This window comes from Polyodon spathula, chromosome 19, assembly GCF_017654505.1.
Source record: "Polyodon spathula isolate WHYD16114869_AA chromosome 19, ASM1765450v1, whole genome shotgun sequence".
In the NCBI taxonomy this organism is placed as follows: Eukaryota; Metazoa; Chordata; class Actinopteri; order Acipenseriformes; family Polyodontidae; genus Polyodon; species Polyodon spathula.
In genome coordinates this window covers 5064445-5092379 of record NC_054552.1, presented here as the reverse complement: position 1 = coordinate 5092379, position 27935 = coordinate 5064445, and the positions used below count along the sequence as shown (strand labels likewise).

Here is a 27935-nt window from a genome sequence, read left to right as displayed (position 1 = left end):
TTCTACATGCAAAGAGGGTTCTTGCTATTCATTTTTAATAGCAATTAACATCAGTCTTAAAGTATCGGATCATGTCCTTCACTGCTGTTATCTAAGAAGCCATCCCATAAAGCATGTCCTATTATGTTACAAAAATCAGTACAGATTGTCAGACTGGTCAATTTTGCTTTACTATACTGTCAATAACTTCCTCCATCACAGCGAGCAGGGGAGAGCGAGTTTTTATAAATGAGACACATCCCTAACTAGGGCTGACATTTTTCGAACTGTTTTGATCTTGGCCTGCTGATTTCAAAGTTATTTTGCCACATAGTCTTACATTCAGATGGAAACATGGCATCAGTTATAACCAAGGTTGTAAACCCTCCAGCACTAGCAACATTATAATTTTTCTTGTTTTTTTACACTTCTACATTTCTGAAAAAAAAAAAAAAAACTTCTTGTCTAAGGGACAAAATGCTAGAAAAATCTACTCTGTGGCAGAGCAAAGCTCTGCCCTTTTTAAATTGGCAGGGATGGGGTTAACTTCCCCTGCCTGCCTGGGTTTATTATGTTCAGGTGGCTGGGGTTGATTAGTTGATTAGGTTGATTAACGATCAATCAGCGCCCAGCCACCTGATATAAAAGGAGGCCTCTGCTTCTCATTTGGGAGGAGGGAGCTGAGGAAGCAGGTTGGTGTTTGTTTTGTGGTTTTTTTGAATTTTCTAAATCCAGTGAAGGCATTGCCCAGCCTGGAAACTTTATTTTTGTGAGTTTTATTTTTGCTTTATTTGTGTTTGAGTATCTGTTATTTTGCCCTTGTGCACTTTATTTTTGTTTATTTATAATAAAATAGTTATTTTTTTGAACTGCAGTCTGTCTCTGGGCCTCTATCCACTCGCCAGCCTGCCACATTTGGTGTCAGAAGTGGGATAGCGCCACCTAGAGGCTCAGAGCAGTATTTTTGTTTTGTTTTGTGGAATTTTTGGGATAATATTTTTTTTTTTTTTTTTTTGAAAAAAAAAAAAAAAAAAAATGGGGAAAGAAGAGCAGACAGCGGCAAAGGCAGGAAAAGCAGCTGAAGAAATGTAAGCTGCTGCAGCCACCGCTGGAGGACCCGGCCAGCCTCTTCCCCTGGTGTTCCTGGTGTGGGAAGGAGGACCATCGTTGGCGGTCCTGCCCAGACGTGCCACCGGCAAACTGGTGTGGCCGGTGTGAGGAGGACGGCCACAACTGGGCAGGATGCCCCTACAACCAGGCCCAGGAAGAGGTGCAGTGTTCACCCTGGGCATCAGGGGCCACCCCACTACCTCCAGCACCACCACCTTCACCACCGTCCCAGGAGATCTGGGACTGGTTGATGCACCCTGAGGCAGACCTCGTCCACGATCTCCCCATAGTTATCAACACGCTGTGGCGTCGAGATGGGGAGAGGTGGGAACAGTGGGAGGAACAACACCACCCAATATCCTTCCCAGAGGTTGCTCTCATGGTGGTTAATTACCTGGCGGTAGACATGGGAGATCCACCGGTCACTCCAATAAAGAGAGGTGAGCCGCCTTCCCGGGAGCCAGAGAGGGGTGAGCCGCCTTCCCGGGAGCCAGAGAGGGGCGAGGAGCTGCCGTCGCTCCCAGAGCCAGAGAGGGGTGAGGAGCCTCCGTCGCTCCCCAGAGCCAGAGAGGGGTGAGGAGCTGCCGTCGTCCCCAGAGCCAGAGAGGGGTGAGGAGCTGCCGTCGTCCCCAGAGCCAGAGAGGGAGGAGGAGCTGCCGTCGTCCCCAGAGCCAGAGAGGGGTGAGGAGCCTCCGTCGTCCCCAGAGCCAGAGAGGGGTGAGGAGCTGCCGTCGTCCCCAGAGCCAGAGAGGGGTGAGGAGCTGCCGTCGTCCCCAGAGCCAGAGAGGGGTGAGGAGCTGCCGTCGTCCCCAGAGCCAGAGAGGGGTGAGGAGCTGCCGTCGCTCCCAGAGCCAGAGAGGGGTGAGGAGCTGCCGTCGCTCCCAGAGCCAGAGAGGGGTGAGGAGCTGCCGTCGCTCCCAGAGCCAGAGAGGGGTGAGGAGCTGCCGTCGTTCCCAGAGCCAGAGAGGGGTGAGGAGCCGCCGTCGCTCCCAGAGCCAGAGAGGGAGGAGGATCTGCTGTCGCTCCCAGAGCCAGAGAGGGAGGAGGATCTGCTGTCGCTCCCAGAGCCAGAGAGGGAGGAGGATCTGCTGTCGCTCCCAGAGAGAGAGAGGGAGGAGGATCTGCTGTCGCTCCCAGAGCCAGAGAGGGAGGAGGATCTGCCGTCGCTCCCAGAGCCAGAGAGGGAGGAGGATCTGCTGTCGCTCCCAGAGCCAGAGAGGGAGGAGGATCTGCTGTCGCTCCCAGAGCCAGAGAGGGAGGAGGATCTGCTGTCGCTCCCAGAGCCAGAGAGGGAGGAGGATCTGCTGTCGCTCCCAGAGAGAGAGAGGGAGGAGGATCTGCCGTCGCTCCCAGAGCCAGAGAGGGAGGAGGATCTGCCGTCGCTCCCAGAGCCAGAGAGGGAGGAGGATCTGCCGTCGCTCCCAGAGCCAGAGAGGGAGGAGGATCTGCTGTCGCTCCCAGAGCCAGAGAGGGAGGAGGATCTGCTGTCGCTCCCAGAGCCTCTGCCGTCGCTCCCAGAGCCAGAGAGGGAGGAGGATCTGCCGTCGCTCCCAGAGCCAGAGAGGGAGGAGGATCTGCCGTCGCTCCCAGAGCCAGAGAGGGAGGAGGAGCCTCCGTCACTCCCAGAGCCAGAGAGGAGTGAGGAGCCGCCGTCGCTCCCAGAGCCAGAGAGGGGTGGGGTGAGCCTCCGTCGCTCCCAGAGCCAGAGAGGGAGGAGGATCTGCCGTCGCCCCCAGAGCCAGAGAGGGAGGAGCCGCCGCCGCTCTCAGAGCCAGAGGGAGCCGGGCCGCCGTCGCCGCCTCCGCCACCAGAGGGAGCCGGGCCGCCGTCGCCATGCTACCTTGGACATTCGGGGCCCCCTCAACCAAAGAAGGCTTGGGGGCTCCGACATCAACCCCGCCCACCACCACCCACCATAACAGCCCGCCCAAGGGACATAATTGGACTCTTGGGGGGAGGAGGGTGGGGGGGGGGGGGGGGGGGGGGGGGGGGAGTTGGCCGATTGCGGCCGGTGTACGTTGTACATGGGGGGAGGTGTGTGGCAGAGCAAAGCTCTGCCCTTTTTAAATTGGCAGGGATGGGGTTAACTTCCCCTGCCTGCCTGGGTTTATTATGTTCAGGTGGCTGGGGTTGATTAGTTGATTAGGTTGATTAACGATCAATCAGCGCCCAGCCACCTGATATAAAAGGAGGCCTCAGCTTCTCATTTGGGAGAAGGGAGCTGAGGAAGCAGGTTGGTGTTTGTTTTGTGGTTTTTTGAATTTTCTAAATCCAGTGAAGGCATTGCCCAGCCTGGAAACTTTATTTTTGTGAGTTTTATTTTTGCTTTATTTGTGTTTGAGTATCTGTTATTTTGCCCTTGTGCACTTTATTTTTGTTTATTTATAATAAAACAGTTATTTTTTTTTTGAACTGCAGTCTGTCTCTGGGCCTCTATCCACTCGCCAGCCTGCCACACCTTCTTAAAAATCTACCTGCCCCCCCCCTCCCCCCGTCATACAAAATACAGACCAAAAAGTAGAATATAACTTGTATGATTTTGCCTTTATTAAACAAAGAACAACATCAATGAGAATTTTTGCTTCTTGAAATCAAATAAAGAAAACGTAATTCCATAATTTGCCAAACACACTTGCCAAAACTGAGGCCATCGAATTTTTGTGCATGGCACATGGCAAAACAAAATTAATAATTAAACATTAATTAGACAATTAAAACAAATGGCCATTGGATAAAGATAAATCATTTTGTTTTGTGGGCGTTGCGCCATCAGTCTCACAGCCAGTATTGCCAGATCAGAGGTTGTACCTCCAAATCAGAGGTTTTCCCTAGGTTTTACGTTTCTGCTCAGGGCAATCTGGAAGTAAGAAATGTTCTGTTTTTTTTTTTAAAAGGTACACTTTTAATTTTAGAAGATTTTCTAAAGGTTTTTTTTTTTTTTTTTTTTTCTGTCTCAAAACATTTTGTTCCCTAAGTATGGATTCATAATGTGTACGTCTTTCCTTTACTAAGATGGTGGATGTGCTGTGACATCATGCCCGTGGGCAGCTGTGACCTCTGATTTCCATAGAATTTCTCCAGGCATTAGATTTACTTTGACTGCCACAGTATAAGATCACTTCATGTGCAACAGGTATTAGGGCCCCCTAGACCCCGTACTGAATAGAATTTGAGTGAGAGGTACAGGTGGGGGGGCCTAATACTTCTTGCAGAGGAAATTAATGTAGTTGTAAGAGCAGTGTTTAAGCATTGTACCAGTCAGTGAATATATATTCTGGAAAATTAAGAAAAAACTATATTTACAGATTTTTTTTTTTTTGGAATTTTTTTTTTGGAATTTTTTTTTTTTTTTTGTAGCCATAGCATGCAAATAGAATATTACAGTAGGTTTAAGAATTATACAATTACAGTGCATTCCAATGCATTGCATACATGATAATTACATATTCCTGTTAACTTTAAAAAAAAAGTGAAGTATACTTTCTATGAAAATACACATGCAGTAGATTCCTGTGAAATGCAGAATAAGGAACATACATTTTCGTTTAACCAGAATAAGGAACATACATTTTCAAAATAAATGTACTTCACAATTGTATACAATTATCAGGTAAACAATTAAATGTATTACACTGTATATGTTACTGATAATTGCATAAAACTGTTACAGTAGGCACCTAGTCTATGCAATAAACACTAATCTACTGTAATAGGACTTCATATGATGTACTTCTCGTATTATTTAAAGTTGGACTATTTCCCCAAGCAACCAAACATTGGACATATCGGTATAGCTCAGTATCAAAGCACAGCTGAAAGAGAAATGAGGTACATTGTAACCCTAGCATGTCTACTGCAAGACACACAGCTATTCATGAAACAGTGACAGGTGATGGGCACTCTAACAAGTAATAAAACAATTATGTCATAATAATAAAGATATATTAAGGACCTTACTGTACATGACACCATTATAGTGCACTCTGAACAAGGACATGGATTGACAACTTTGTACTTTTTACTGCGATATCTCAACTACAGTACCAGGTGTTCTGAACCAATGTTTTATCAGATTTTAGAAAGGAGCGACACTGGTTTTCATGATCATGTGTTTTTTTTTTGTTTTTTTTTAAAACCTGACCACTATTACTGCTGTAGTATTAAAAACAGACACATTCTGATGTTGTTGAGAACCACTTTTGACCAATACTAGGTTTTAAAAATACATTTTCCCTACATCAAAACAATGCTGCTATATTTAAGAACATTAACATTCCATTGAGATATGGCAATTCTGACACAACTGGCAAGTTACTAAATACCATATAGAGGCTGGAAAAAGATATGGATTTAAAAAATGTACTCTATTGTTGAGTTACCACTCAGTCAACACAGAGATTTCATGAAACTTCAAGTTCTTTAATGCATGTTTCTGCATAATAAATTCATTGACTGTGTCATTCAGCACTTACATACTCATGTATTGAAATTGACAAGCTGCTTGTTAATAATACATTGCTGAACATGGGTTACTCGTAAACACATTCCAGGAAACCTACGTTGTTGTTTTCCCTTACTTAGGTGATTTTATATTTACTAGATCATGTTTGTGTAGAGTCCAGGAGCTTGCCTGGGGAAATAAAGTGTGCATTACACCTTAGAAAACTATCAAATATGCATTTTTATTAGCCATGTTTTGGGGTGCCATAATGATGCTAAGGTGAAGCTAAGGTGAGATATGGGATTTTATTACTGCTCCTAATATATTTCTGAAATGATGATATGTATTAAAACACTTTTGTCTAAGGAGAGGGGACACATTAAAAAGAAAATTAACAAAAAAAAAAAAAAAAAATTTTGAATTTTTGTTTACCGGTACCTCAAAAATAAGAAGTCCAGCATCACTGTCTTACCTTTTGCGTATTTCACTGGTCATTGTTGTTTTTGTAGTACTTCCATCCTGTGAAATCCCTCTCTCTTGAGACAGAGGTGCATCTCTGACAGGAAGTGGTAAAACTCCTGTTTCCTGTGTCACAGGACTGGCTTCTTCTTCTCCACCCTGCTGCCCAAGATGTTGCTTGGCGTAGTCAAACCCCTGCACTGGCTGCAGAAGATAAGAACGATTACAAATCGCCTCTATCTGCAAAATAGGAATGTATATGAGAGAACAATAACAAAAAACGCCCTATGTTCCTCTAGACAACCCTTCAGAAAGACATTGAAAAAATGCAACTTTCTGTTTAACAGAATGTATACCCACACACTTTACTGAATGAAGTTCACTCCTACACAGCCAACTTTGTATAATAGCCATCTAAAGTATACCAATGTCACCCAAGTCATTCATATAATGAATGTGGTTAAGGAAGTATCACATCTTTGACCCACGATAGAACACAAACAGTATTAATGCTGACAGCTTACCTGAAAGCATAGGAATGTGGTGTAACGGAAATTAGTTCCTTCAAAATTAAATAAGTGTTGTGCAGAAAACATTAAATATAATGTACGAGACAATTAATCAAGGAGCAAAATAAATCCTGATGAAACGTCCCCTTGTAGTCAAATGCAGTGGAAGACAATAATCTTGACAAGAAACAGTTTTAAATCTCTCTGGAGAGCCTGTGCACATTTGCACACTGCTATAAACTTTCAGTCAATCACACATGACTGCCTCTTTGCAGCCAGGCAGGGAGAAATCAATACACTGGCCCTGTTTTCTACCTCAGCATCTGATCATTTATATGTGTCATGTATTTCAAGAAAAAGCGATGCTTGAATATCGAGACCATACAGGGTCTTTCTTTCTTGAAACACGCTTTATAAAATTAAGTAGCAATTTTGTCAAAATTCCCACCTCTGTTGAGTGACAGAATTGCAACTAAAGAAAAAGACAAAATCTAGGAAATCATAATGGAGAAATAACCCTTTTCAACCCTCTTTGTGGTCTACTGGCAGGGAATACAATTATATTATTCGATGGGGTAAAAAAACTATGTTATGGAGTTATTGATATGGGTGATAGTGATAGACATTTACATATTTAGTACACAGTCCACAGCATCAGAGCTGTATTATTGCATTAAAAGTGGCCCAATTGTCAATTTTTGTATTTAATTTTCTGGTTGGGCACAAAAAAGCACAAATCTGCTTTTTGGGCTTCATTTTGTTTTTCTGAGTTTAACATATTTATATGTAACCTTGTACATACGCCATTTGTATAATATGTTGGATGCTACTGTATCTACAGCAAGCGAACCTGCTGCAGACTGAAGCACTCCACTGATTAGCATGCTACCTGGCAGAGTGATATTCCATCACTATATTGGCTGCAATGCAATCGAATGAATGGATAGCCTCCAGACACTGAGTGTGGAAGAGACAGAGTAGCTCTGTTTCCAAACGGCAGGAAAGCAGCAGACACTTTGAAATATCACCATCACAGTACAGTACATATTAGCATCACAAGATGGAAGACATATCCGAAGTCCGGAGATGTATCACCACGCCATTGCATAATACAATCCGGTTAAGCTTAATTGTAGTTGAGCTGCTCTGAAATGTATTGTGAATGTATTTTAGACGGTTTCCTTGACAAGCAAATGAACCATATTCAATTTTCTAATTATGCCAGTGCATACTCATGCATCATGTGCCCTTGCTGGTCTTCTTGTTATTCTGTCCTTTGTTTGTCAAATCTTAGAGACCAAGCATTTTGCCATCATCATAGTCCAGGTTTACAAAATCCAATCTTCAAAGACATTGTTGATGTGTCTTCTACTCTGAGGAACAGGTCTGGAGTTGTGCTTGACACCTGGTTTCATGCAAACCATTGTATATCATATAACCGTGCATAAGGCACATGAGCTTAAAGGCTGTGAAAAGGGGATTACACCTTTGGTTTCATATATGTGACACAATTAAAACAAAATGTCTAAAGTATGCAGTCAGAATGACTAACATGCATACAGCTCTATAACCAGAAAGTGACCCATCGATGATGGCAATTCCACTTTTAGACAGCATACTCTTGGACTTTTCCATTGTATCATGATTAACCATACCATTCTACCAAGCAGTGCTGTTTCTAACCATGAAGTTAAACCTTGTGCGACTGTCAGAAATACTGATTGTCAGAGATACTGAATAGACAAGAGTGACTGCAAATAAATGTCTCTAATGCAGTATAATGCTCTCTCTCATTCCTTCTTCCTATCTTAATTCCTTTTTCTTCAACAATCACTTAATTTCTGTCACAGAAGAGTGTCTATTAGCTTCAGTGTCAGCTCATTTCTGTCTTAGTGTTTAAATGAGGTTGAACTTTTCCTTTATTACTGTCATCGTGCTTTTTTACTTCGGATAATTGATCATGACGATAAAGTTGCTGACAGGCTAATTGCAAGAAATGATAATAAAAATGTCTCTTATGTCAAGTTTCTAGACACCGGAGCTATGGTACCATGTTCATTGTAGGTGTTCCTTGAAGAAGGTCACAGCCATTGCAGATCTTCAGTGTGGAAAAATCAAAGCTTCTTCCATGATACAAAACATACAATGGTCAAGAAAATGTGTATATTGTACTCTCTGTAATCCCTACCATATAAACAGAGTGATTACAATATCTAAACAATACATTACTGGTTATGGACTACTATATATATATATATATATATATATATATATATATATATATATATATATATATATATATATATATATATACACACACACACACACACACACACACACACATATATATATATATATATATATATATATATATATATATATATATATATATATATATATATATACTGGTGTTGCAATATAACATATATTAAAATGACAGCAATGCAGGATGAATCTGTTTTTTTTTTTTTGTCTTGTTCTGAAAGCAAGTCTATTACTTTTACCACTGCTAACATGATTTTGAAATCCCACATTATGTTTTGGTGGTAATTTAGTCAGAAAAAATTATCCTGATTAGGTGAATTTTTATGTTTCTCAGTTCAGTTCAAACCTTCATAAGAATGAATTTTGTCAAAGCAAAACGTTTCGTCCTTCACAGACCATTACATGTGTTACATTTAAGCACATAGCAGTAATTTATTCAACCAAAGCTAAAAAACTATTCTTGGCTCTCTGTACCACAAAGGAAATGTGAGTTGAGGGAAATCCCTTTATTATTATGCCTTGTGTGTTGGTAACTTATTAGCATGTATCGTTGAGATCAGCAAACACATCAGACACCTACACAATAGCAAAAGCGGAAAAAGCATTTGTGAAAAAAATTGATTTTCAGTGCAACCTCAAAATGCATAAATGCAATGTTTACCATAACTTACAGATTATAATGCCCATTCGTTTGTACATTTTACGACAAATTCTGTGTGTTATATATAGAATACATAAAGTGAGCTGTATACTCCAGTTATAGTATTCTATATGCTATTCAATGGTGGTTTCTTCTAAGGTAGTATACAAGAGGTGCACGCTGTATGTGACCCAAGGTGGCTCAATCATCCAAGCTATATTCCTTTAGAGGAAGCGTGCATGCCAATCGAATGCAGTTCCAATTATTCCTCATTATCTCTATTCCATTTGTACTACAAATTTCCAAGACTCCTTGTCCCTATTGCACATTTGTACCCAAGTGCTTACCTTGGCCCGCTGGTGCATGTTGGCCAAGGTGTCAGATTTGAAGTCGTTCTTGTTCTTCCGACACAGCACTGCAGTGATAATGATGATGATAACAGTGACCACAGCAATGGGAGCTAGCACTGCCGCAATGATCCACAGGTTATTTGGGGGATTCTTTACCACAGCTGTGTAAACACCAAGACACAATCTCACTATACATGCAGTGGATACAGAAAGGATAAGTTAAGGCATTTTTATTGTATGATGTTGACTTGACATCTTCAGTTATTGTCATTCTTGTAAACATTGTTAAATAATGGGTATATTTTTTTAGGCACAGCATTCTTGCTGATTCACACGTGGGGCACAAAAAGCTAATCTACTCACTGTAGCTGTAGTGCAGTAAACCAACTCTGAGAAATCTAATTAGGTCACCCCTGATGAGTAAGGTTTGCTCAAGCAGCAGGTGTTGTGGTAGTACCTTCATGGTTCCTTTAGTCTGTGCTGAAAAGTCTGATAATATCTATTTATTTCGGTTGAATTGCACATGTATAATGTACTGTATATTCAATTTATCTCAGAGTGTGTTGCTGGTACTGCCTTCTGTGCTGTTCTTAAGATCACACTTGTAACTGAAGTGACTCAGGCCAGTTTTCCCTATTGAAACATTTGAAATAAGTGCACAATGCAGGTCCCTTGTCTACTGCACCCCTGCATGCAATGCCAAACCTAAAATACTTGGATAAAGAAGAAAACAAATGAGAGTACAAACGTTCCGCCTGCTGCTGCACAAAGTAGCCCAGTGTTAAGGCCATGGTCTGGGAGTCTATAGTGTTGAGGATTTTCGCTGTGGTAGTGCCTAGCAATGGGGTGCCATTCTGCAGGGCATAGTAGGTCAATGCAACGGGGTTCTTTGCACCTTCAACACGCTTCATTTCCACCATCTGGGGAAAGAAGACAGCACTGTTAATACAATGCCTGTATTATAATTAACAGTGAAACATTAAGGACGGACAATCTATGCTTTCAGTTTATTTATAAATTGTTTGGGCTGTGTTTTCGATTTTAGATACAGAAATTGTTATGACAAAATGATGTTGTTACTGCATGTTACTACAATTTTGTTTTAACAGGAAATAACTTCCTAACTGGCTGATTTCCATAGAACGTCTGGTGGAGAGGGAGTTATTTGAGACCCAGATATGTTATTTATTCTGTTTTTAGCCCTAAGCTGTATATAGCACTTGACAAACTACTTTCTTTCTTTATACAGCTCGATATCCACCACGCACCGACCTAAGATGTTCACCCTATCTTACCACATAGTTCAGTGCATCGTTTTCCCTTTTAATACAGGGACATGGTGTAAGAAGTCCTGTAGCGTACAGGTAACTATTCCCTACATTAAACTGAAATGCTTGGTATCTAATATTGCTCACGTCTAACCTGAACAGTGTAGCTCCCCACTGTGGTGGCTCGCCTGAACCGTCTTCCCTGCTGTTGGGCGATCACAAGGAGTTCTGCCAGCCGCTGCTCCATCAGGCTGGCAAAGCTCTGGTAGTTTCCATTCAGGGAGGAATTATCAACGTTTTGAATGACTTGAGGTTCACAAAGTAAAACAAAAGACAGGGCACAGGATTACATGCAAAATCAAAGTGTCTTTTTACTTTATGCTTCAGGAGCTCTTTTCTATTCGCACACAAAGTTGTAAAACTAGTGCCGATTAATATGACATGACAATCATAAACCTTGAAAATAATCTTCTTAGTCAACATGGCTCTCTAGCATGGCCATTAAATAACGTCTTAGTGCTATCATTTAGCTTTTCATAATCTAGATCCCCTTTTACATTTTCATTCTGGACATGTACGTTGAACACTTTACGTCTGCCCAGTCCACTGCTTAATATTATTGGTCCACAGTAATTGGAATGGACTTCAAAGGCAGCTGTGAGACCGAATCTTGAATAAGAACATTTCAGTAAATGATTGCTGTTACAGGTTCTCATTTCGGTAAGCGAATAGCAGTTAAAGAGATGATCTACTAAGTTTCACAAACAGCACCATATACCTGTAGTCACCCAGTAGTCTTTTGTTGAAGGTGAAGTGTCAAGGTTGTTATACTTCAATGCTAAAAAAAAAAAGTAATGCAAACAAAAATGAGAAACAGTTTCATGACATTGGGACTCATTTACAAAAGGTCAGCATATGTAGATGTAACGTGCACATTAAATAGTGAGCCTAACATGCACCATAAATCAAAATGTACTGCCCCATTTACTAACAGAGAATGCATTCATTTACATGCACACTATGTGCTTAATTTACATACCATAGCGTGCACACTACATGTATTGTGAGTGATAATGTCCAAGACTCCCTCACACTGCACCACAATGTTTAGTGTTCTTTCGTAAATGAGGCACGTAGTATTGTTAATTAGGAATTCATCATTTTCATACAATAGGATTTTTTGGCTGATTACGTGATGATCTTGCTCATTTATTTTAATTATCTGCTTTGATACTGTAACAAACATTGATGCTGTGCACATGATGTTATACATCCATCACACCTGGACCCGTACACCCCTACACCCTTGCTGCTGTATCAAAGAGTCTCTCACTGAAAGCACAGCTGTGTAAAGCTGCAAACAACTAAGAGAACAGACAGATCATTGCACTGCATCATTGCAGGCAACTTTGAAGTAGACAATCCGGGAGTTTTAAAATCTGCCTAATTTGTAAATGGACAACAGTCGCCGAAAAAGATTACAAGCAGTTTGTATCAAGTTCAGTGGAAATTCTAAAAATAAAGATTTTTTTTTTTTTGGCTGCTTGATTTTCAGAATAAAATGTGAAGTAATAGTTACAGTTACATTTTATTGAATTAATTGACAATTATGTAGAGCAGGGGTCTCCATCCTGGCCCTGAATGGCCAGTGTCCCTCCTTTTTTTTGTACCAACTGTACCCTAAATTAATTAATTGGACCAATTAAGCTTCTAACAAGCACTTAATGGTACAGCTGGAACAAAAACCAGGAGGGAGACTGGCTCTCCAGGACCAGGATTGGAGACCCCTAACGTAGAGCAATGCAGCTGCATCATATCTGATATGCCCTGGTTATTTGGTACAGTACTGTATACTGTGCCAGTGCTTTATCTTGGTATTCAAGGAAAACTGCCTCCCAAAGTGTGAAATGTGACCAGAATAACAGCATCAGCTAAGCAAACATTTCTTTAGCAAATTAAAAACAAAAAAAAATCTGTTTTGTTCACTCCCATACAACACAGAACACAGTGAGGAGTTCTACTAAATTCGAAGTACAACGGGTTCTTCCTTCAAACCCTTGAAGTAAATTATTTACCAGTATTATGGTCTTTGATATGCAAACACATTATATGAAAACAATGTTGCTTTTATCTTTTTAACTAATTTTACTGTCTTAGAAATGAATTAATCTCATCAGCCAGTGGTAAATTATCCTTCACAGATAACCCACTGTTGGGACACAAAGAGAAGTGATTGTGCATAGCTGTAGGAAACACTTATTGCTTGAAATTCCCTTTCTATCTAGAAAAGATGGTATCTTCAAAATGGGTATGAAGTTGGTCTTCTTTAACAAAACTACAATAAAAAAGCACCCTTTTCAAGTTAGGACACTAATTGGGTTGGTAATGGATTTTATTTTTGCTATGGAGATTTACAGTACTTGCATTCATAACTTGGCCACTGGCCTTATACTGGTCCACAGGTGCTGATTTGAGAGGTGACGGTGAAGAATTTAGCAATGATAAAGTCACTTAAAAGGTAGAATGGAAAGGGCTTACAAAAGGGACCATTCTCTTACAGAACCCATATGTCCTTCATGTTACCTGGTTTCCAATTACAGTCTTGTTTCTGTCTTTCATCACTCATTTTGAAAAGTCTTAGCTCAGTAAGATTCACACAGTAGCCACAAGACTAGCTCCGGAAGACCTTTTCAAATAGCCTAGGTAAACCAAGCCTAGGGATAGTTAATAGCAGCAATTAAATCAATCTGCATTTACAAAGCAATTGTCTGCAGGAAAGCTTGCACAGGTGTTGTAGGTGAGCGTAATAATCCAATGACCTTGTGGGATTCCAAACCAAGGCTATATGAAATGGTCTTCAGCAGCTAGGCTTGTGGCTATGTACAAATCTTTCTGAGCTTAAAGTTTCAATGATTTGCTGAAAAGCAGAAGCAAGACAATAATTGAAATACAGATAACATGAAAGACACAAGAGTGAGGGAATAACAAGCTTTTAAAATTATTTCCATTCTACCTTTAAGGAACAGATAGTAACAATGTGGATGACACAACTCCGAATGTAACATGGAAAATCTGGGAACCTAGCCCTAAGCCTTACATAAGAACAGGAGGCAGTGACAATAAATAAAGTACCCTTTCTGTTCTCACTCACAGATAAGAAGCACTGCTGTCCAGATATGTTTACTAATTGGTAAACAATAAATAATCCTGGATGCCTTGTTAATAAACCCGTTCTGACATGGTTGGATGCTGAGGACTCTCCATGGACTTCTAAAGAAAGCATTTCACCTGAATAATGAGGCAAACCAACCTGACCTCCAGTTTAATCATTTGATAAACTCACTATCTATCTAATCTATATTCTAGACCAGGGGTGGGGAATCCTAGCGTCCCCCCTGGCTTTTGTTCCAACTGTGCCCTAAATTATTTAATTGGACCAACTATTACCAATTATTGGCCTAATTAAGTAATTTAGGGCACAGTTGGAACAAAAACCAGGAGGGACACCGGCCCTCCAGGAACATGGGTTCCCCAATCCTGGTCTAGACTTTAAGATGGTCTTTAAGATGGTCTTTAAGATGGTCTTTAAGATGACACTTACGTTCAGCAATGATCAGCGGTGGGAAGAAGAGGTAATAGCCCACTAGTTCTGCGGTAAGCTGATTGAGGAGGGAGCTGGAGGTTGTTCCATTCAGCATCACACTCTGGTTCTGCACCACATAGATCAAAGTGACAGCTGGGGACTCAGCCGACTGAGATGTGCTCAAAATCTAATGGAAAAGAAACAGAAACAAGAGCTGAGTCATGCTTTTAGGAACAGGATCCTCTTTAAAAAATGCTCTAAAGCTTAAACAGAAACATCAGTGTTATATTCAGTTTGTTAAAAGGGATCAGTGGTCATGTGAAACCAATATTCGTTACTACTCCCTACCTTTTTTAGTAATTTCCTTGTCAAATTTAAAAAGAACAGGTATTAAATCATTGGTGGGCTCTTCAACATTCACATGATATGTTTTTTTAACACGGTTAGATATCTCCCAACTGAAGCACCTGGGGTTCTTGATTGATCTTCCAATGTTTTTTCTACTTTAATAGAATATATTAAAACTCCATGATATTCATAGGCTTATTATAGGATGTTTGCATTATTTCATAGGCACTTTTGAGTAGCAATGAGTTAAACTAAGACGTTTTGAAGCTGTTAACATCGTACAGTATGCCACCCTTCATTGTTGCACATTTTTACCTTAGCTTGTCACAGATCCACATCCATTTTTGTGGAAAAGTGTTTATCGCCCCCATTTGATCCCATTTAATTGAGTTGTCAAAATACAAAAAAGGAAGTCATTTACCTGAACAGTGAGGTTGTTGTTTGCATTCAAGACCTTTGACTCTGCTTCTGCGAATGCATTCTGCAACCTTTGCTCCATGGTCTGAACAAAGTTGCAGGATTGGATATTGTCTGCTGCTCCCACAAACCTGAGGACTGGAGATGATACAGGACCAGTCGTTTAATAATAGATTTACATAATTTCAATCATGGCTTAAATAAGCGAAACCACAATCGAATGCAATTTAAATCTATTCAAAAGCATATAAACAGATTAGTCTTATCCCGTCATCCTTTAATTATATGAAGATCATGATTAACATTCATGCTCTGTAATATTATAAGCAACATACCAAAGGCAACCACAGGCAGGCATGGAAACCATCAGTAAAGGTCATTTAAAGCATTTTGTTATTTTTGTTTCATTGTTTAATTTCTAGCAAATCCTGTAAGTAGGTGCAGGTAAGGACAGACCCTTTTACTATCTAGGCAAGTAAAATAAAGGGGTTACTGGTATATGTGGAATAATTATAGAACAGCATTTTAACAAATAAAATCAGCTGGATTCTTTTCTTACAATCCAGATTTTTGCTTCATCAAGTGTTTGGGTTTTTTTAGTTTTTTTTCCCCCAATTACTTTAATGTAGTTGGCTGCAAACTGATTAAGCCACACAGTACCACAGACTACTTAAAAACATTCCGATTCAAAATAAAAAGAGTTCCTAGGGGTCCCTGAAAGCCCCACTTAATCACACTGAAGGGCTCCCCGTGAGAATCCCTCGAGCATCTTGTTCTTACCCGTCTTAAGCTGCATCCAGACAGCAGGAGTAGGGATCCAGGGAGCCACAGGGATGGGCAGTGACTGAACGTTAGTCACATGCTGTTTAATGTCACTCATCAGATCCCCATAATCAGTTAACGCTTTAATGACAACAGCTGTGATGTAGACAGTTCTGTCGTTTGTAGCGTAGTAACCAACTGTCACATTAGTTGTGCCTGTCAAAGACTCAATCTAAAAGCAATAAAAAGAGCCAGATGAGATACTTTGGAATATTACCTCTGGCAAGATGCACAGCATGCAAACAAAGCATAATCTTCAATAACATTAGGTATCACCCACTTTGCAATATTGCTGGTAAAGTTATTGTTTGCCAGCCAGTCTGATAACCTATATGATGTGATTATTATTGGGTACAAAATGGTATTCATTACCAAGTTAAAAGCTATGTAATATGTTCAGATAGAAGACAAATCTACTATTATAAATACCTGGACTTTTAAGTAGAAGAATAAAACTATGTGTGCCAATCCCTGGAAAGGCATCTCTGATCAAATGCTTTGTAAACATAAAGTAAACTTTACGTGTGAAAACAAACAATAACTGTGTTTTATATCATTGATATTGATAGAGGTGCCCATAAAGGAACTTGACCAAGAAAATCATAGTTTACAGCTTTGTATCGACACTGTATTTTTTTGTTCAGTTCATCTAAATGGTAGCAGATCTTAATACAGCTGTTGTGGAAATCATAAATAAATTCCAGGACTGGTGATATTTTAGTATTTAAATTCTTTAGTTCTGTCACTGTTTTGATCAATCCAATTCACCTTCCTGTCATAAAGCATTAGGTCTTCATCACCCAGAAATCCAAAATATTCCTATTAATAAAATATTAATATTATTATCAAAGTCCTAAACTAGCTTTACAGTTACTGTACATTACATATAACATTGTGAGTCCTTATAGATGGTGTTATCTTCTCTAAAGTGATACTTTCTATAAAAAGACATGAATTTCTCATTTATTATCTTTATAGACCATCAAAATAACACATTGAAACAAACGCTCAGTAAAGTATTTGATCAGCTTAAAAGGTTTTCAAAGTGATGTCGTAACACTTAATAAATTGCTTTGTTTTCTATTGCTGTATGTATTCTGTTGTTTGTAATGTATTATATGAATTAAATAAGTTGAACTATTGTATACCATCCCTATGCTGATGATAGCATTCTATATTCATGCAATTCGTCCTTAACCTTGGCAGTTAGTAATTTACAATCTGATTTTGATTCCATTCAAAAAGCTTCAATTGATTTAAAGCTTCTTTTTAATTCCAGTAAGATTAAAGCTATGGTGTTCTCTGCTGCAAGGAAAACTGATCCTGTGACTCTAACTTCAGTTACTTTAGATCACAAGGACATTGAGTTTGTTGATAAATACAAGTATTTTGGGTATCTGGTTGGATAGGAATCTGGATTTTAAGGCTCATATTGAACATCTTGCAAAAAAACTGAAATTTATTTTGGGTTTTTTGTACAAATCTTGTTTTTCTATGGAAACAAAAAAGAGCCTTATTGCTTGTTTGTTTTTGCCGCAAATTGACTATGGTGATGCAGTATATAGGTTTGCATCACCATCAACTTTAGATAAACTGGACTCATTATATTGAGGTACAATACAAATACAAGATTTAATATTCATCATTGTATATTATACGATTTGGTAGGATGGACTTCTTTGGCTTTACGCAGGTTGAAGCACTGGTATATTCTGGTATGTTAGGCTATTCTATGTAAATTACCCTCTTATTTAAATGAATACCTTATAGCATCCCATAATAACCATAGCCTCAGATCTCATTCTTTTTTGCATTTTAAAATCCCAAATGTGCGTACTGAGGCTGGTAAAGGATCCTTTGGTTATTATGCCCCATGGTCCTAGAATGAGTTCCAGTCCAAACTAAAGCTACAGAACCAGATTATCTTTATTGCAATTTAAAAGTACTGCATGATTTTGTGACTGAGAGTTGTAATTGTTTTAGATAGTTGACCACTTTTGTGTATTTTGATTATTGTTTTAAATGTGATTTGCCTGTGTCTTAACTGTATTTTACTGTGTATTGTTCTTCTTGGCCGATTGACTTGTTGCTACCTGCTTGGCTAGGTCTCACTCGTAAAAGAGGTTTTAATCTCAATGTGACTACCTAGTTAAATAAAGGGAAAAAAATACTGTATTGTACTTGTATCTCTCTGTCTGAATTTAATTTTTTTTTTATCTTCACCAACATTAGTTTTGGAACATCCATCTGTTGACTTCCAGTCTATTGCTCCTGGGTAGAGGCATTCAATTATGTCGAACAATGTGTCTAGATATCTGAATAACTGCCTGGCAGCGACAGTATAAGACAGAGAACAACAGTCAAGAAATATTTCAAATACTGACACAAGACCAGGTCTAGTGTGCAGAGCCCTGTGTTTTCACTTCTTATGAATTTTGAAAGGGTTAGTTGCTCTGTGGTTACTAAAGCAATATTATCAGTTACAGAAACATAGTCATCTAATGTGACTCACCCCCTCACACAAACAATAAGCTTTCAAAACAGGTTTTCACCATTATAAAAGCTGCAATTACACTTGTACTCTGAAATAGAAAGTAAAATGTAATATTTCTGAGACTGCATTTATGTTTTCAGTCAAACACTTCAAACTCCACAATAATCTACTGAATAAATACTCTTTCAAGTTGCTGAAGCACATTCTAACAAGTGGGTATTCATGCACTCTTATGATGATGAATATCTATATATTTGGCACTTGCTCAGTTCTAGTGAATACCTTATTGTGAGATTGTATTTCATTTAGCCTTGAAGTGAAACTACACCTTAATCCCACTGTTTTGAAGGTATTCAAAGGGAATGGATGGATGGGTTTTGTGCCAGTCTGCACACTTGCAGATGAAATTCATAAAATGCATGAATGGGAACGTACAATTTTACCATTCAAGTGAAGGCTTGTGTCAGAAAACACAGGTTATAATGCCTGAATTGTTTTTACACCTTTTGTTCCCTGGTTACTGTGTTTTCTAGAGTACAGTAAATCTCAACAAATGTTCTCTTTTACCTATTGAGCTTTTTTTAAGGTTCTTTCAACCTGAAGATCGATAGCGTAAGCTCGTGGCTCTAAATGTATTTTTTCTTTTTAGAAAGATCCCAAGATTGAATGACACTGAAATGAAGGAAAAGAAGAACGGTTTTGACCCCCCCCCCCCCCCCCCCCGGTTAAACAATCCAGTCTTTCTCAATCAAAGTCTGGATAGAAAGTGGCAACCCAAAGCAGCATTGTCACTGCTCTGTGTTAAAGGGCATAGCTGTGTGCTAAAACTAAAACCATTTCCACCTGCAGGAAGACACAGACCTGAGAGAAACTCTCACTTAGAATAGTATTAAGTGTGATACAAATGTTTAGCGCTGGCCTTTTCCTGCTTATGTGCACTGATCATGCTTTATTTAGCATTCTTGTTGAGACCTGAATGATAGGGATGGAAGGTCATTGGAGCAGGATGCTTATGGGTTTAAGCAGTGGAAATGTTTAATGTTTATTTTTGGCATCCCTGAAGTACAAGTAGTTCTGCAATTGTCATTAACAGATAGCAGTAACTGCTTCATTTACTCTTTATGCTTCTTGCACCTACCCTAAAGAAAAATCTTTCATAGGTATATTTCTCACTTAGACCTTTAAAAGTGTAGTTTATTAATAATCTTGTCAAGGGAGACAGGCACAGTGCTTATTGTTGTTATCTACTCAGTTCAATCAAGAAGAAAATAAACTAGTCAATGCTCATTCAAGCCTAAACACATTTAAACCCTGTTAGAGTTTATAAAGGGGACTCTGCTGACCTGAGCATGTACTTCGCTGCTGTTGAAAGCATTCTGCAATGCCTGTGTGAGTCCAGTCCTAAGATTCTGTTTAAGTGCATCATCGACTCTGTTTCTCCTTAAGTTCAGAGACAAAACTGTGGAAAGAAACACACAATCAGAAGCCAATGAAGTATCAAATCTAAAGCTAATTAAGCAGCTTTGCTTTGCTCTTTGTCTTTACTTTGCTCCTTAAATAGCACAGTATGTAAGTCCAAGAATAAAATAGCATTCTTGTTGGTGAATCCGAAAAATTTCGAAAAAATACAATCCCCTTTTGAATTTCTATTAAGCATCTTGAGCTTTACCAGAAGAACCTGTATATGCAACAATCTTCTATGTATTGTAGCATTAACAACATATATTTTAGTGCTTAACTGAACATCATTATGATAAACTGCAGCTTTAAATAGACCTTAACCATAGACACCAGGAAAGTCAATTCATCTAGATAACTGAAGTCACAGGAAAAAAACCCTCAGCTGTATGGCAGAATACACATTTCCTAGGTGGTTAATTTAATTTCATTGTCTGTGGCGTACATAATAATCCCACAAAAAATGCCTTTACCTGCAATGAACATTGCACATCCATCACTACAATTAAATAAATGGTCACTATCAGATATTGCATTTTAATCCCCAAAATATACTGTAAATGATAAAACAGTGGTATCTAATGGTAACACGCAGGCAACATTAAACAATCCATACCTGTTTTCACCCAAATTCTTTCAGTAATTTTGCATTCCAGTGGAGGCTTTACTGCGGTAGTACTGGGAGGTCGTGTTGTGCTTTGCACAGTGGAAGCAGTGTCCCTGGTTGTTTGCGATGACATAGTAATCATGGAAGTTAAGGCTCCGGTTATTGTAACTAAAGGGGATGAGGAGATTTTCGTGGTCTCTGTAGTTATGGATGTTCCTCCAGAAGTCACTACCGCCTCTGTGTCAGTAACTAATTGTGTTGTTGTGATAGGTGGTGTATCTGTTTGTATTGTGCTGACCATAGTAGTTGTGGGTGTTGCAAGAGTGGCTGTTGGTGTATATGGAGGGGTCACATTTGTGACAGTAACGTGTGTCGTGTGTGTTGTACTTGCTGGTGTCAATTGTGTTGATGTCGTCTCAACTGTGTCAGCTGTTGTGGTGTTGACTGGTACGGTTGTTGAAGTAAGTGATGAAACACTTGGCGTGGTTTCACTTTCCGGAGATGTTCCTTCAGTCGCTAATGAGCTGGAAACAGTAGACCCTGAAGTTGGGGCTATGTCTCCTGTAGTCATTTCCTCTGTAATGAGAGAATGGGTAACATTTGCAGTTGGAAAAACAGTAGAAGGTATTTCTGTTGGTGATGTATGGGAGGCTGTCATGGAGCTGGAAAGTGGAGGCTCAGTGGAATGTGTTTGGAATGTAGAAACCTCAGGTGAAGCAGAAGGTGAAGACAACATGGAGGTGGTTCTTTCAGTAGGGCTGATTGTTTCTGAAGTTGCTGTCTCTGTACTTTCAGAAGCTGATATAGGGCTAGAAAACTGTATTAACAATGTGGTGGGTGATTCTGTTGATGGAGAAGCTGAAATAGTTGTCATGTTAATGTTGCTGGCTGTAGAAGAAAGGTAAATTGTGGTCTGGTCAGGTGTAGTCTCATTTGGCTTCACTTCTGAAACTGTTGTCATGTTAATGTTGCTGGCTGTAGAAGAAAGGTAAATTGTGGTCTGGTCAGGTGTAGTCTCATTTGGTTTCACTTCTGAAACAGTTGTCATGTTAATGTTGCTGGCTGTAGAAGAAAGGTAAATTGTGGTCTGGTCAGGTGTAGTCTCATTTGGCTTCACTTCGAGTGTTGTCATAGAAGCTGTGGACCCTACAGATTCAGTAGTGGAAGAGGAATTTACTGATACCGAGGAAGACAAAGTTGTCTGTGTGTTTGTTGTGTTGGGTGTTATCATTGTTGTAAGTCCTTGTGGGGTGGTAACTGGTGAAACAGTTGACGTGAGCTCACTTTCAGAAGATGTGTCTTGTGTCACAAGTGTTTTGAATGTGCTGGAAACTGTGATATCTGAAGTCGATGATGAGTTAGCCATTGCTGTTGCATCTGTAATAGCAGAAGTGGTAACATTTGCAGTTGGTGATGTATTAGCAGATGTGATGGTGCTAGAAATCGTAGGCTCTGTGGAGGTCTTGAATGTGGAGACCTCTGTAGTATCTTCAGGTTTGGTGGAAGACACTTCAGTACTTCTTGAGAGCCAGTCTGTAGTGGCCAATGTAGTTGACCCATTTATAGACTCTGTACCCGTATATGGCTCTGACGTTGGCATTGTTGATGAATTCCCTGGTGATGTAAGTGAACCAGATGTAGCATTAGTAGTAACAGAAGAGGAAACAGTCGAAGTTACTTCCGTTGGTGATGTAGTGGCCAACGTAGATGACCACTTAGTGAACTCTGTAGGAGACCATGTAGATGTTGGCTCTACTGATGAATGAACTGATGTAAAATCTGAAGACCCAGAAGTCGTATGGGTAGTGACCAAAGACGAAACAGTGGTCTGTGTTCCAGTAACTACGCCGGTTCCATTTTCAGTTGGAAGAGGTCCACTTGTAGTATCTCCTGTACTAGATGGCAGGGTAGATGCCATTGTTGGAAAGGCACTTGTAAATGATGATACCGCTGTAGCAGTACTTGTCTTATCTGTTACTGCAGTTGGCGATGGGTAAGAAGAACCACTGGCGGAATCTGTGGTATACAAAGTAGTGGCAACTTCACTAGTAAATGCATTAGTACTCCTCTCCGTGACACTACCTGAAGTAGTATCTGACATGGAAGTTGACGATGCTACGCCATCAAACACTGATGTTGTTTGTTGAGAATCAGAAACAGTACTTGTTTTGTCACCCGTAATAAAGGTGGAATGTGTCGAAACTATAGGTGAGGAGCTATTGAAGATGGTGGTTCTATCGGTTGCATCTTTTGTTGTTGGACTTGCTGTTGAAAAAGAAACGTTGACTGTGGACTGTGCAGAACTTGCAACAGTGGAAGCTGAACTTGCCACTGTTGAGGGTAAATTGGGTAGAGAGCTTGTTGAAGGTATTGTTATATTTTCAGTGGGATCTGTCAGAGTTGAAAGTTCTTGTATAGTTGAGGTAGCTATTGGAATAGTGGTCTGGTTCTTAGTCGATGTTTCTTCAGTCACCTTGGCTGTAAATGAGCTGGAAACTGTGGATTCTGGAGTTGACAGTAAACTGGTCATATGTTCTGTTGAAAAAACAGTAGGAGAAGTTAGCTTTGTTGTTGAAGTATGGGCAGGTGTCATGGTGCTAAAATGCGGAGGCCCTGTGGTATGTGTCTGGGAGGTCGTTACCTCAGTTGTGACTTCTGGCTTGATGGTTGACAATGTAAATGCTGTTTCACTGACAGAAACAAAAGAAGAAACAGTTGACTGTCTTGTACTTATTATGCCTGTCCCGTTTTTAGTTGGAAGAGGTGCACTTGTAGTATCTTCTGTACTTGACGGCACTGTAGATCCCATTGTGGGAAAGGCACTTGTTAATGATGTTGTCTTATCTTTAACTGTAGTTGGGGATTGCACAGAACCATTGATTGATACTGTTACACCAGTTGAAGAAGTCACACTGTTGGACACAGTTTGCTGAGAATCAGAAATGGTACTTATTTCATCGACAGTAATAAAAGCTGCTGATGTGGAAGTTGGTGAGCTTGTTGAGACTGTTGCTTTTGTACTGTACAACAGAGTGGTTTGTGAAGAAAAATTACCAGTTACTTCTTTTGTAGTCTGACTTACTGTGGTTGTTGTTATTCTTGAAGAAACATGAGTGTTGCGAGACATTGTTGTTGCTGAAGCTGGGGTGGGATGTTCTGTTGTCACAGAAGGTGACACTGATAAAACAGTAGACCTGATATCACCAGTAAATACATCATTGGTTGTCAGGTCAGTTTTATTCTGGTTCACTTGGGATGTTGTCATCACAGCTGGGGACCCTGTGGAAGTAAGCTTTGTAGGTTTTGATGTTTCAGCTGATCCCATGGTAGAATAATCACTAAAAGAACTCGAAATGTATTCTGTAGCAACAGATGGCACCATTGATGTTGTGTGTGTCACAGGTATGTCCTTATCCATTGTTTGGACAGTTGTCATGAAGGAAGAGGTTGATGTGGTGGTTTTCGCTGTATGTGTATTTGCTTCTGTATCCTGAGACGTCTCATTTGGCACTGTGATCCCATTGCTGGTAGTATATACACTATCTGATAGAGTAATCAACTTTGTTGTACCACTACTTTGTCCAAGTGAGGCTAGTGTTTCTGCTGTGAAAGGCACTTCAGTGGACTTTGCAGTTGACTGGGTTAGGGCAATGGTGTTAGCTGATGACTGGTTAGAATGAAGTGATGTACTTGTCAATGAAGAGGTTGATGGTGATGAGCCAGATGTAGGTTCTTTTGATATGGAAGATGTCTCTGTAGATATCGACAGGGATGGTATTGTAGATTCAGTGTATGGTACTGATTGGTTTTGGGATAATGCTGAATACATGGTACTTGTTGTCAAACCTGAGCTAGAGGTAGTTTCTTCGGTAGAAGTTAAAGACGCTGATTCTTCAGTTGACAGATCTGAAGGCCACCTTGTCGTTTGGCTTCCAGTGTTTGGAGTGATGGGAGTCGTCGGAGACTGCACTAAAGTTGGCTTATGCACTGCAGTTTTTGAGCTAGTTAACATAGTATATATTGATTGGAATGCCGTACTGTCACTTGTTAGGGTCACTGTTGTGCTTTCAGATGGCCCAGATGGTTCTGGGTTAACTGCTGATATTGACTCTTCTTCCGCTAGCTGCAACGTCGCTAACAAATGGGAAGGTCCTCCTGTTGCAACTGGATCCTGTGAGAGTGCTGCAAAAGCTGATGTTTCATAATTCACTTGATCTGTAAAACAAATCAATACTTATTATTTAATGTTAATAAGCATTTGACTCATTATTAGAATAACATGAATTTTACACAGAATGGACACAAGAATACACTATAGATAGGCATTCTAAAATACAGAAAGACACAATAATGAAAGCTGAGTGACAACTGGAAGCATATTCTAACAGTGCCTATTTTAAATATGATGTCACTGCAACACGCAATGACAAATTGCACGATTGTCTGTTCTTTGATTTATCATTTGAATGTCTAAAATGCAAAAAAAAAAAAAAAAAAAAAAAAGGTCTTAGCAGTTCAAGTTGATCTTGTCTGAGCTTTGGTTAAGTATTTGCACACTGTGCAGGCAGTAATGTGCTGGCATTCCTTTCCTTCGCCATTTGAATTCGCAACACGTAGTAAACTAACATGAACACATCCACCTGGAGATGCTTCAGAAATTACACAGATTTGCAAACCCATCACACACTGTACTCCAAAGCCAGGGTATGTTTTCTTTCAAAGTTTCACCAGTGTACCATTTACCTAATCTAATACAAGCATGCTTTAATCACATAAAGCTGCCTTTTTGCACCAACAACAAAATAATCAACTATTTTTGTGCTGTGTCTATATATACTGCATAGTAAAGTGTGTCTAAATATATAAAGAAAATGGGTTTACAATCTCTACTCTGATATTAGATTCATTATTGTACTGTTCATAAATGTATGTTTGTGAAGCACTGTATGTATGCTTTGCATCAAGTATGGATATTGATTGCTGGTACAGACTTCTTTGTAAATGTAAATTAATATTTGGATACTCTTTCATTTTTAATTAGATGGAAAACAAAGGTATAATTGTAACCACATTACAGTAAAAATGAGTACTCTCCAAGGAATAAAATAAAACCATTACCCCATTAAAATGCCTATTAAAATAGGGAGAGACACAGTGGCACTACCATTTATTTGAGATGTCACTTTTACCAACAAGTACATCTCAAACAGAGTTAAAATGTTTAAATTTTTGTCCCAGCACTGTGTATATTATGTGCATGTAAATAGAGTAAAAACCATTGAGATCAAAACTGATTTAATTCAAATATACAAAAAGACTGTGTTAAGGATTATTGTAACCCTTGCATTAAAATTGATCCAGCTGGCTTCCTGCACTGTGTAGCTACTGTTCTGCTTGATTGTGTTGTCAGCATCAGCCAACACCAAATGTTGCACCATGGTAAAGTAACCTGAATCCCTATGAAGAGCCACCTGCTCTGGCTGAATGAGCATATGGGATGCTCCTTCTAGAAATGCCAGCAGCGTTGGTATGGTGAAGGCATGCCGGGAGGATAAGATATGCTATTAAAGGAGGTGAGAAGAATCAGCTATTTGGGTCTCGCCAACAGTAACCAGGTGGCCATCTAGAAGAAGGGCACCACCAACCAATATAAGCCTTTGAAGGATCAAGGTGCACTTCCTGCTTACCATGACCCCCCACCTTGCTGAAGCCATTGACTTCCTGCCTCCCAACAGAGTCCTTCTGTTTCAGCAGTTCAAAGTGCTCCACCTGATGATACCTGTTCACTAGAGCAGATATTTCCTATTAATTAAAGGAAACCTAATGTGCAATTACATATTGGGTAAGCACAAATTACAGGACCATGGTATGCATTGGACAGGGGTAGCTCTTTTTTTAGTTTGTTGCCAGTTCTATTACTTACAGAACTATGACTTGCCTAAGGGTTCAGAAATATTGAAAATCCAACTTAAAAAGATAACTGTTTGTGAAATTATGCACAAACTGTTACATTTTTTCAGCAATGCCTTTGTCAGTATAGTAATCAAAGTCCCCAAAATATCTGCAGGCCTCTAAAGTGTTGTCTGCGTGGAAGTCTTTAGGTAAAAGTAAAACTCCCATCACAGAGCTTGTGTGTTTAGGTGTTCTGTCTTGATTGCAACATTTTTTTTTTTAGCAAGCGTCTTTTCCACAAGATTAACCGGATACTGGATCATCACGTTTAAGCACCATGGAAGTGGATTACACAGTGGATTCATTTACAGACCTTTGACTATTGGGTTAATATCTGTATATACCATTTTACCCGCTATCTAAACCCTTGTGATGAAAATGTGGAAGAGAAAGATCTTTCAACACAGCAGACCTGGACAGAGGTCAAGGAATGAAACTCAAAAACACTCTAACAATAAAGGAAAGATAACTCCATTCAAAACATCAAACTAGTAAACTAATCTAACACACTATCATTTATATCCATTTCCATTAGTATTTATTTTCAGAACACAACTATTTAATTATTCCATCCAGGGTAGTCTTTCTGTAAAGTTCGACAGACATCAGATTGTTGTATCCCATGCATACAGATTTGTAAAACCAGCACCAGAAAGAAATGTAGTTCTCCAAACCGGATAACGCTCTTATGATGACAACAACGCTCATCATGTTCTCTCTGTCTCATCACACCAGGCACTGACAGGCTGTTGAATCACTGCTGGATACAGGATTTGGCATCTTCCTGACATTGTTCAAACACCAGAACTCATAAGAGCAGCTAGAAACAAACCTGACACTGAAAACACCAGAATATTTACTGAAGAAAGGAATAATGCGATACTGTCAGAGTTTAATGCCAAGTACACACACAAATCTTCACTTCTATTTCTGGAAAACAAAATCCTTTTACCTGATTGACCTGGAAACAAAAAAAAAAAAAAAGGATTTGCGTTGGCAGCTACACCTCCAGACAGAGTGCTGAATAAACAGCTCCTGTTTGTCATGCATTGAATCATGATGTTGTATACAGTAGGCCAGGGATCAAAAGGCATATTTTTGCTAGTGAGCTTCCACAGTCGACAGCATTGGAGAATCCTTGTACTCGATACAAAATCAATTTGAATTACTGTATTTAGGAATGCGCCTAGCTTTCAGACACCACTTATGACAAGAGCAGTTTGAACTTAACTC

At 39.7% G+C, this 27935-nt stretch overlaps 1 protein-coding gene across 4 annotated transcripts in view; it reads right to left on the bottom strand.

The window, feature by feature from the left end:
• The window catches only part of LOC121294321 (UPF0606 protein KIAA1549L-like), a 61976-nt gene that overhangs the window by 12549 nt on the left and 21492 nt on the right, over nt 1-27935 (bottom strand). For 3 of the 4 annotated variants that reach the window (XM_041217916.1, XM_041217919.1, XM_041217918.1), the window contains exons 1-10: nt 20760-24573; nt 20029-20144; nt 16150-16363; nt 15374-15507; nt 14623-14791; nt 11800-11859; nt 11176-11327; nt 10502-10673; nt 9751-9914; nt 6003-6193 (exon numbers count right to left, since the gene is read on the bottom strand). In XM_041217916.1, the coding sequence (XP_041073850.1) occupies nt 6003-6193; nt 9751-9914; nt 10502-10673; nt 11176-11327; nt 11800-11859; nt 14623-14791; nt 15374-15507; nt 16150-16363; nt 20029-20144; nt 20760-24186 (4799 nt within the window). In that variant the 5' untranslated portion in view covers nt 24187-24573. Of the gene's footprint in view, nt 1-6002; nt 6194-9750; nt 9915-10501; nt 10674-11175; nt 11328-11799; nt 11860-14622; nt 14792-15373; nt 15508-16149; nt 16364-20028; nt 20145-20759; nt 24574-24596; nt 24966-27935 lie in introns of those variants that run through there. The other variant, XM_041217920.1, reaches the window with a different exon arrangement.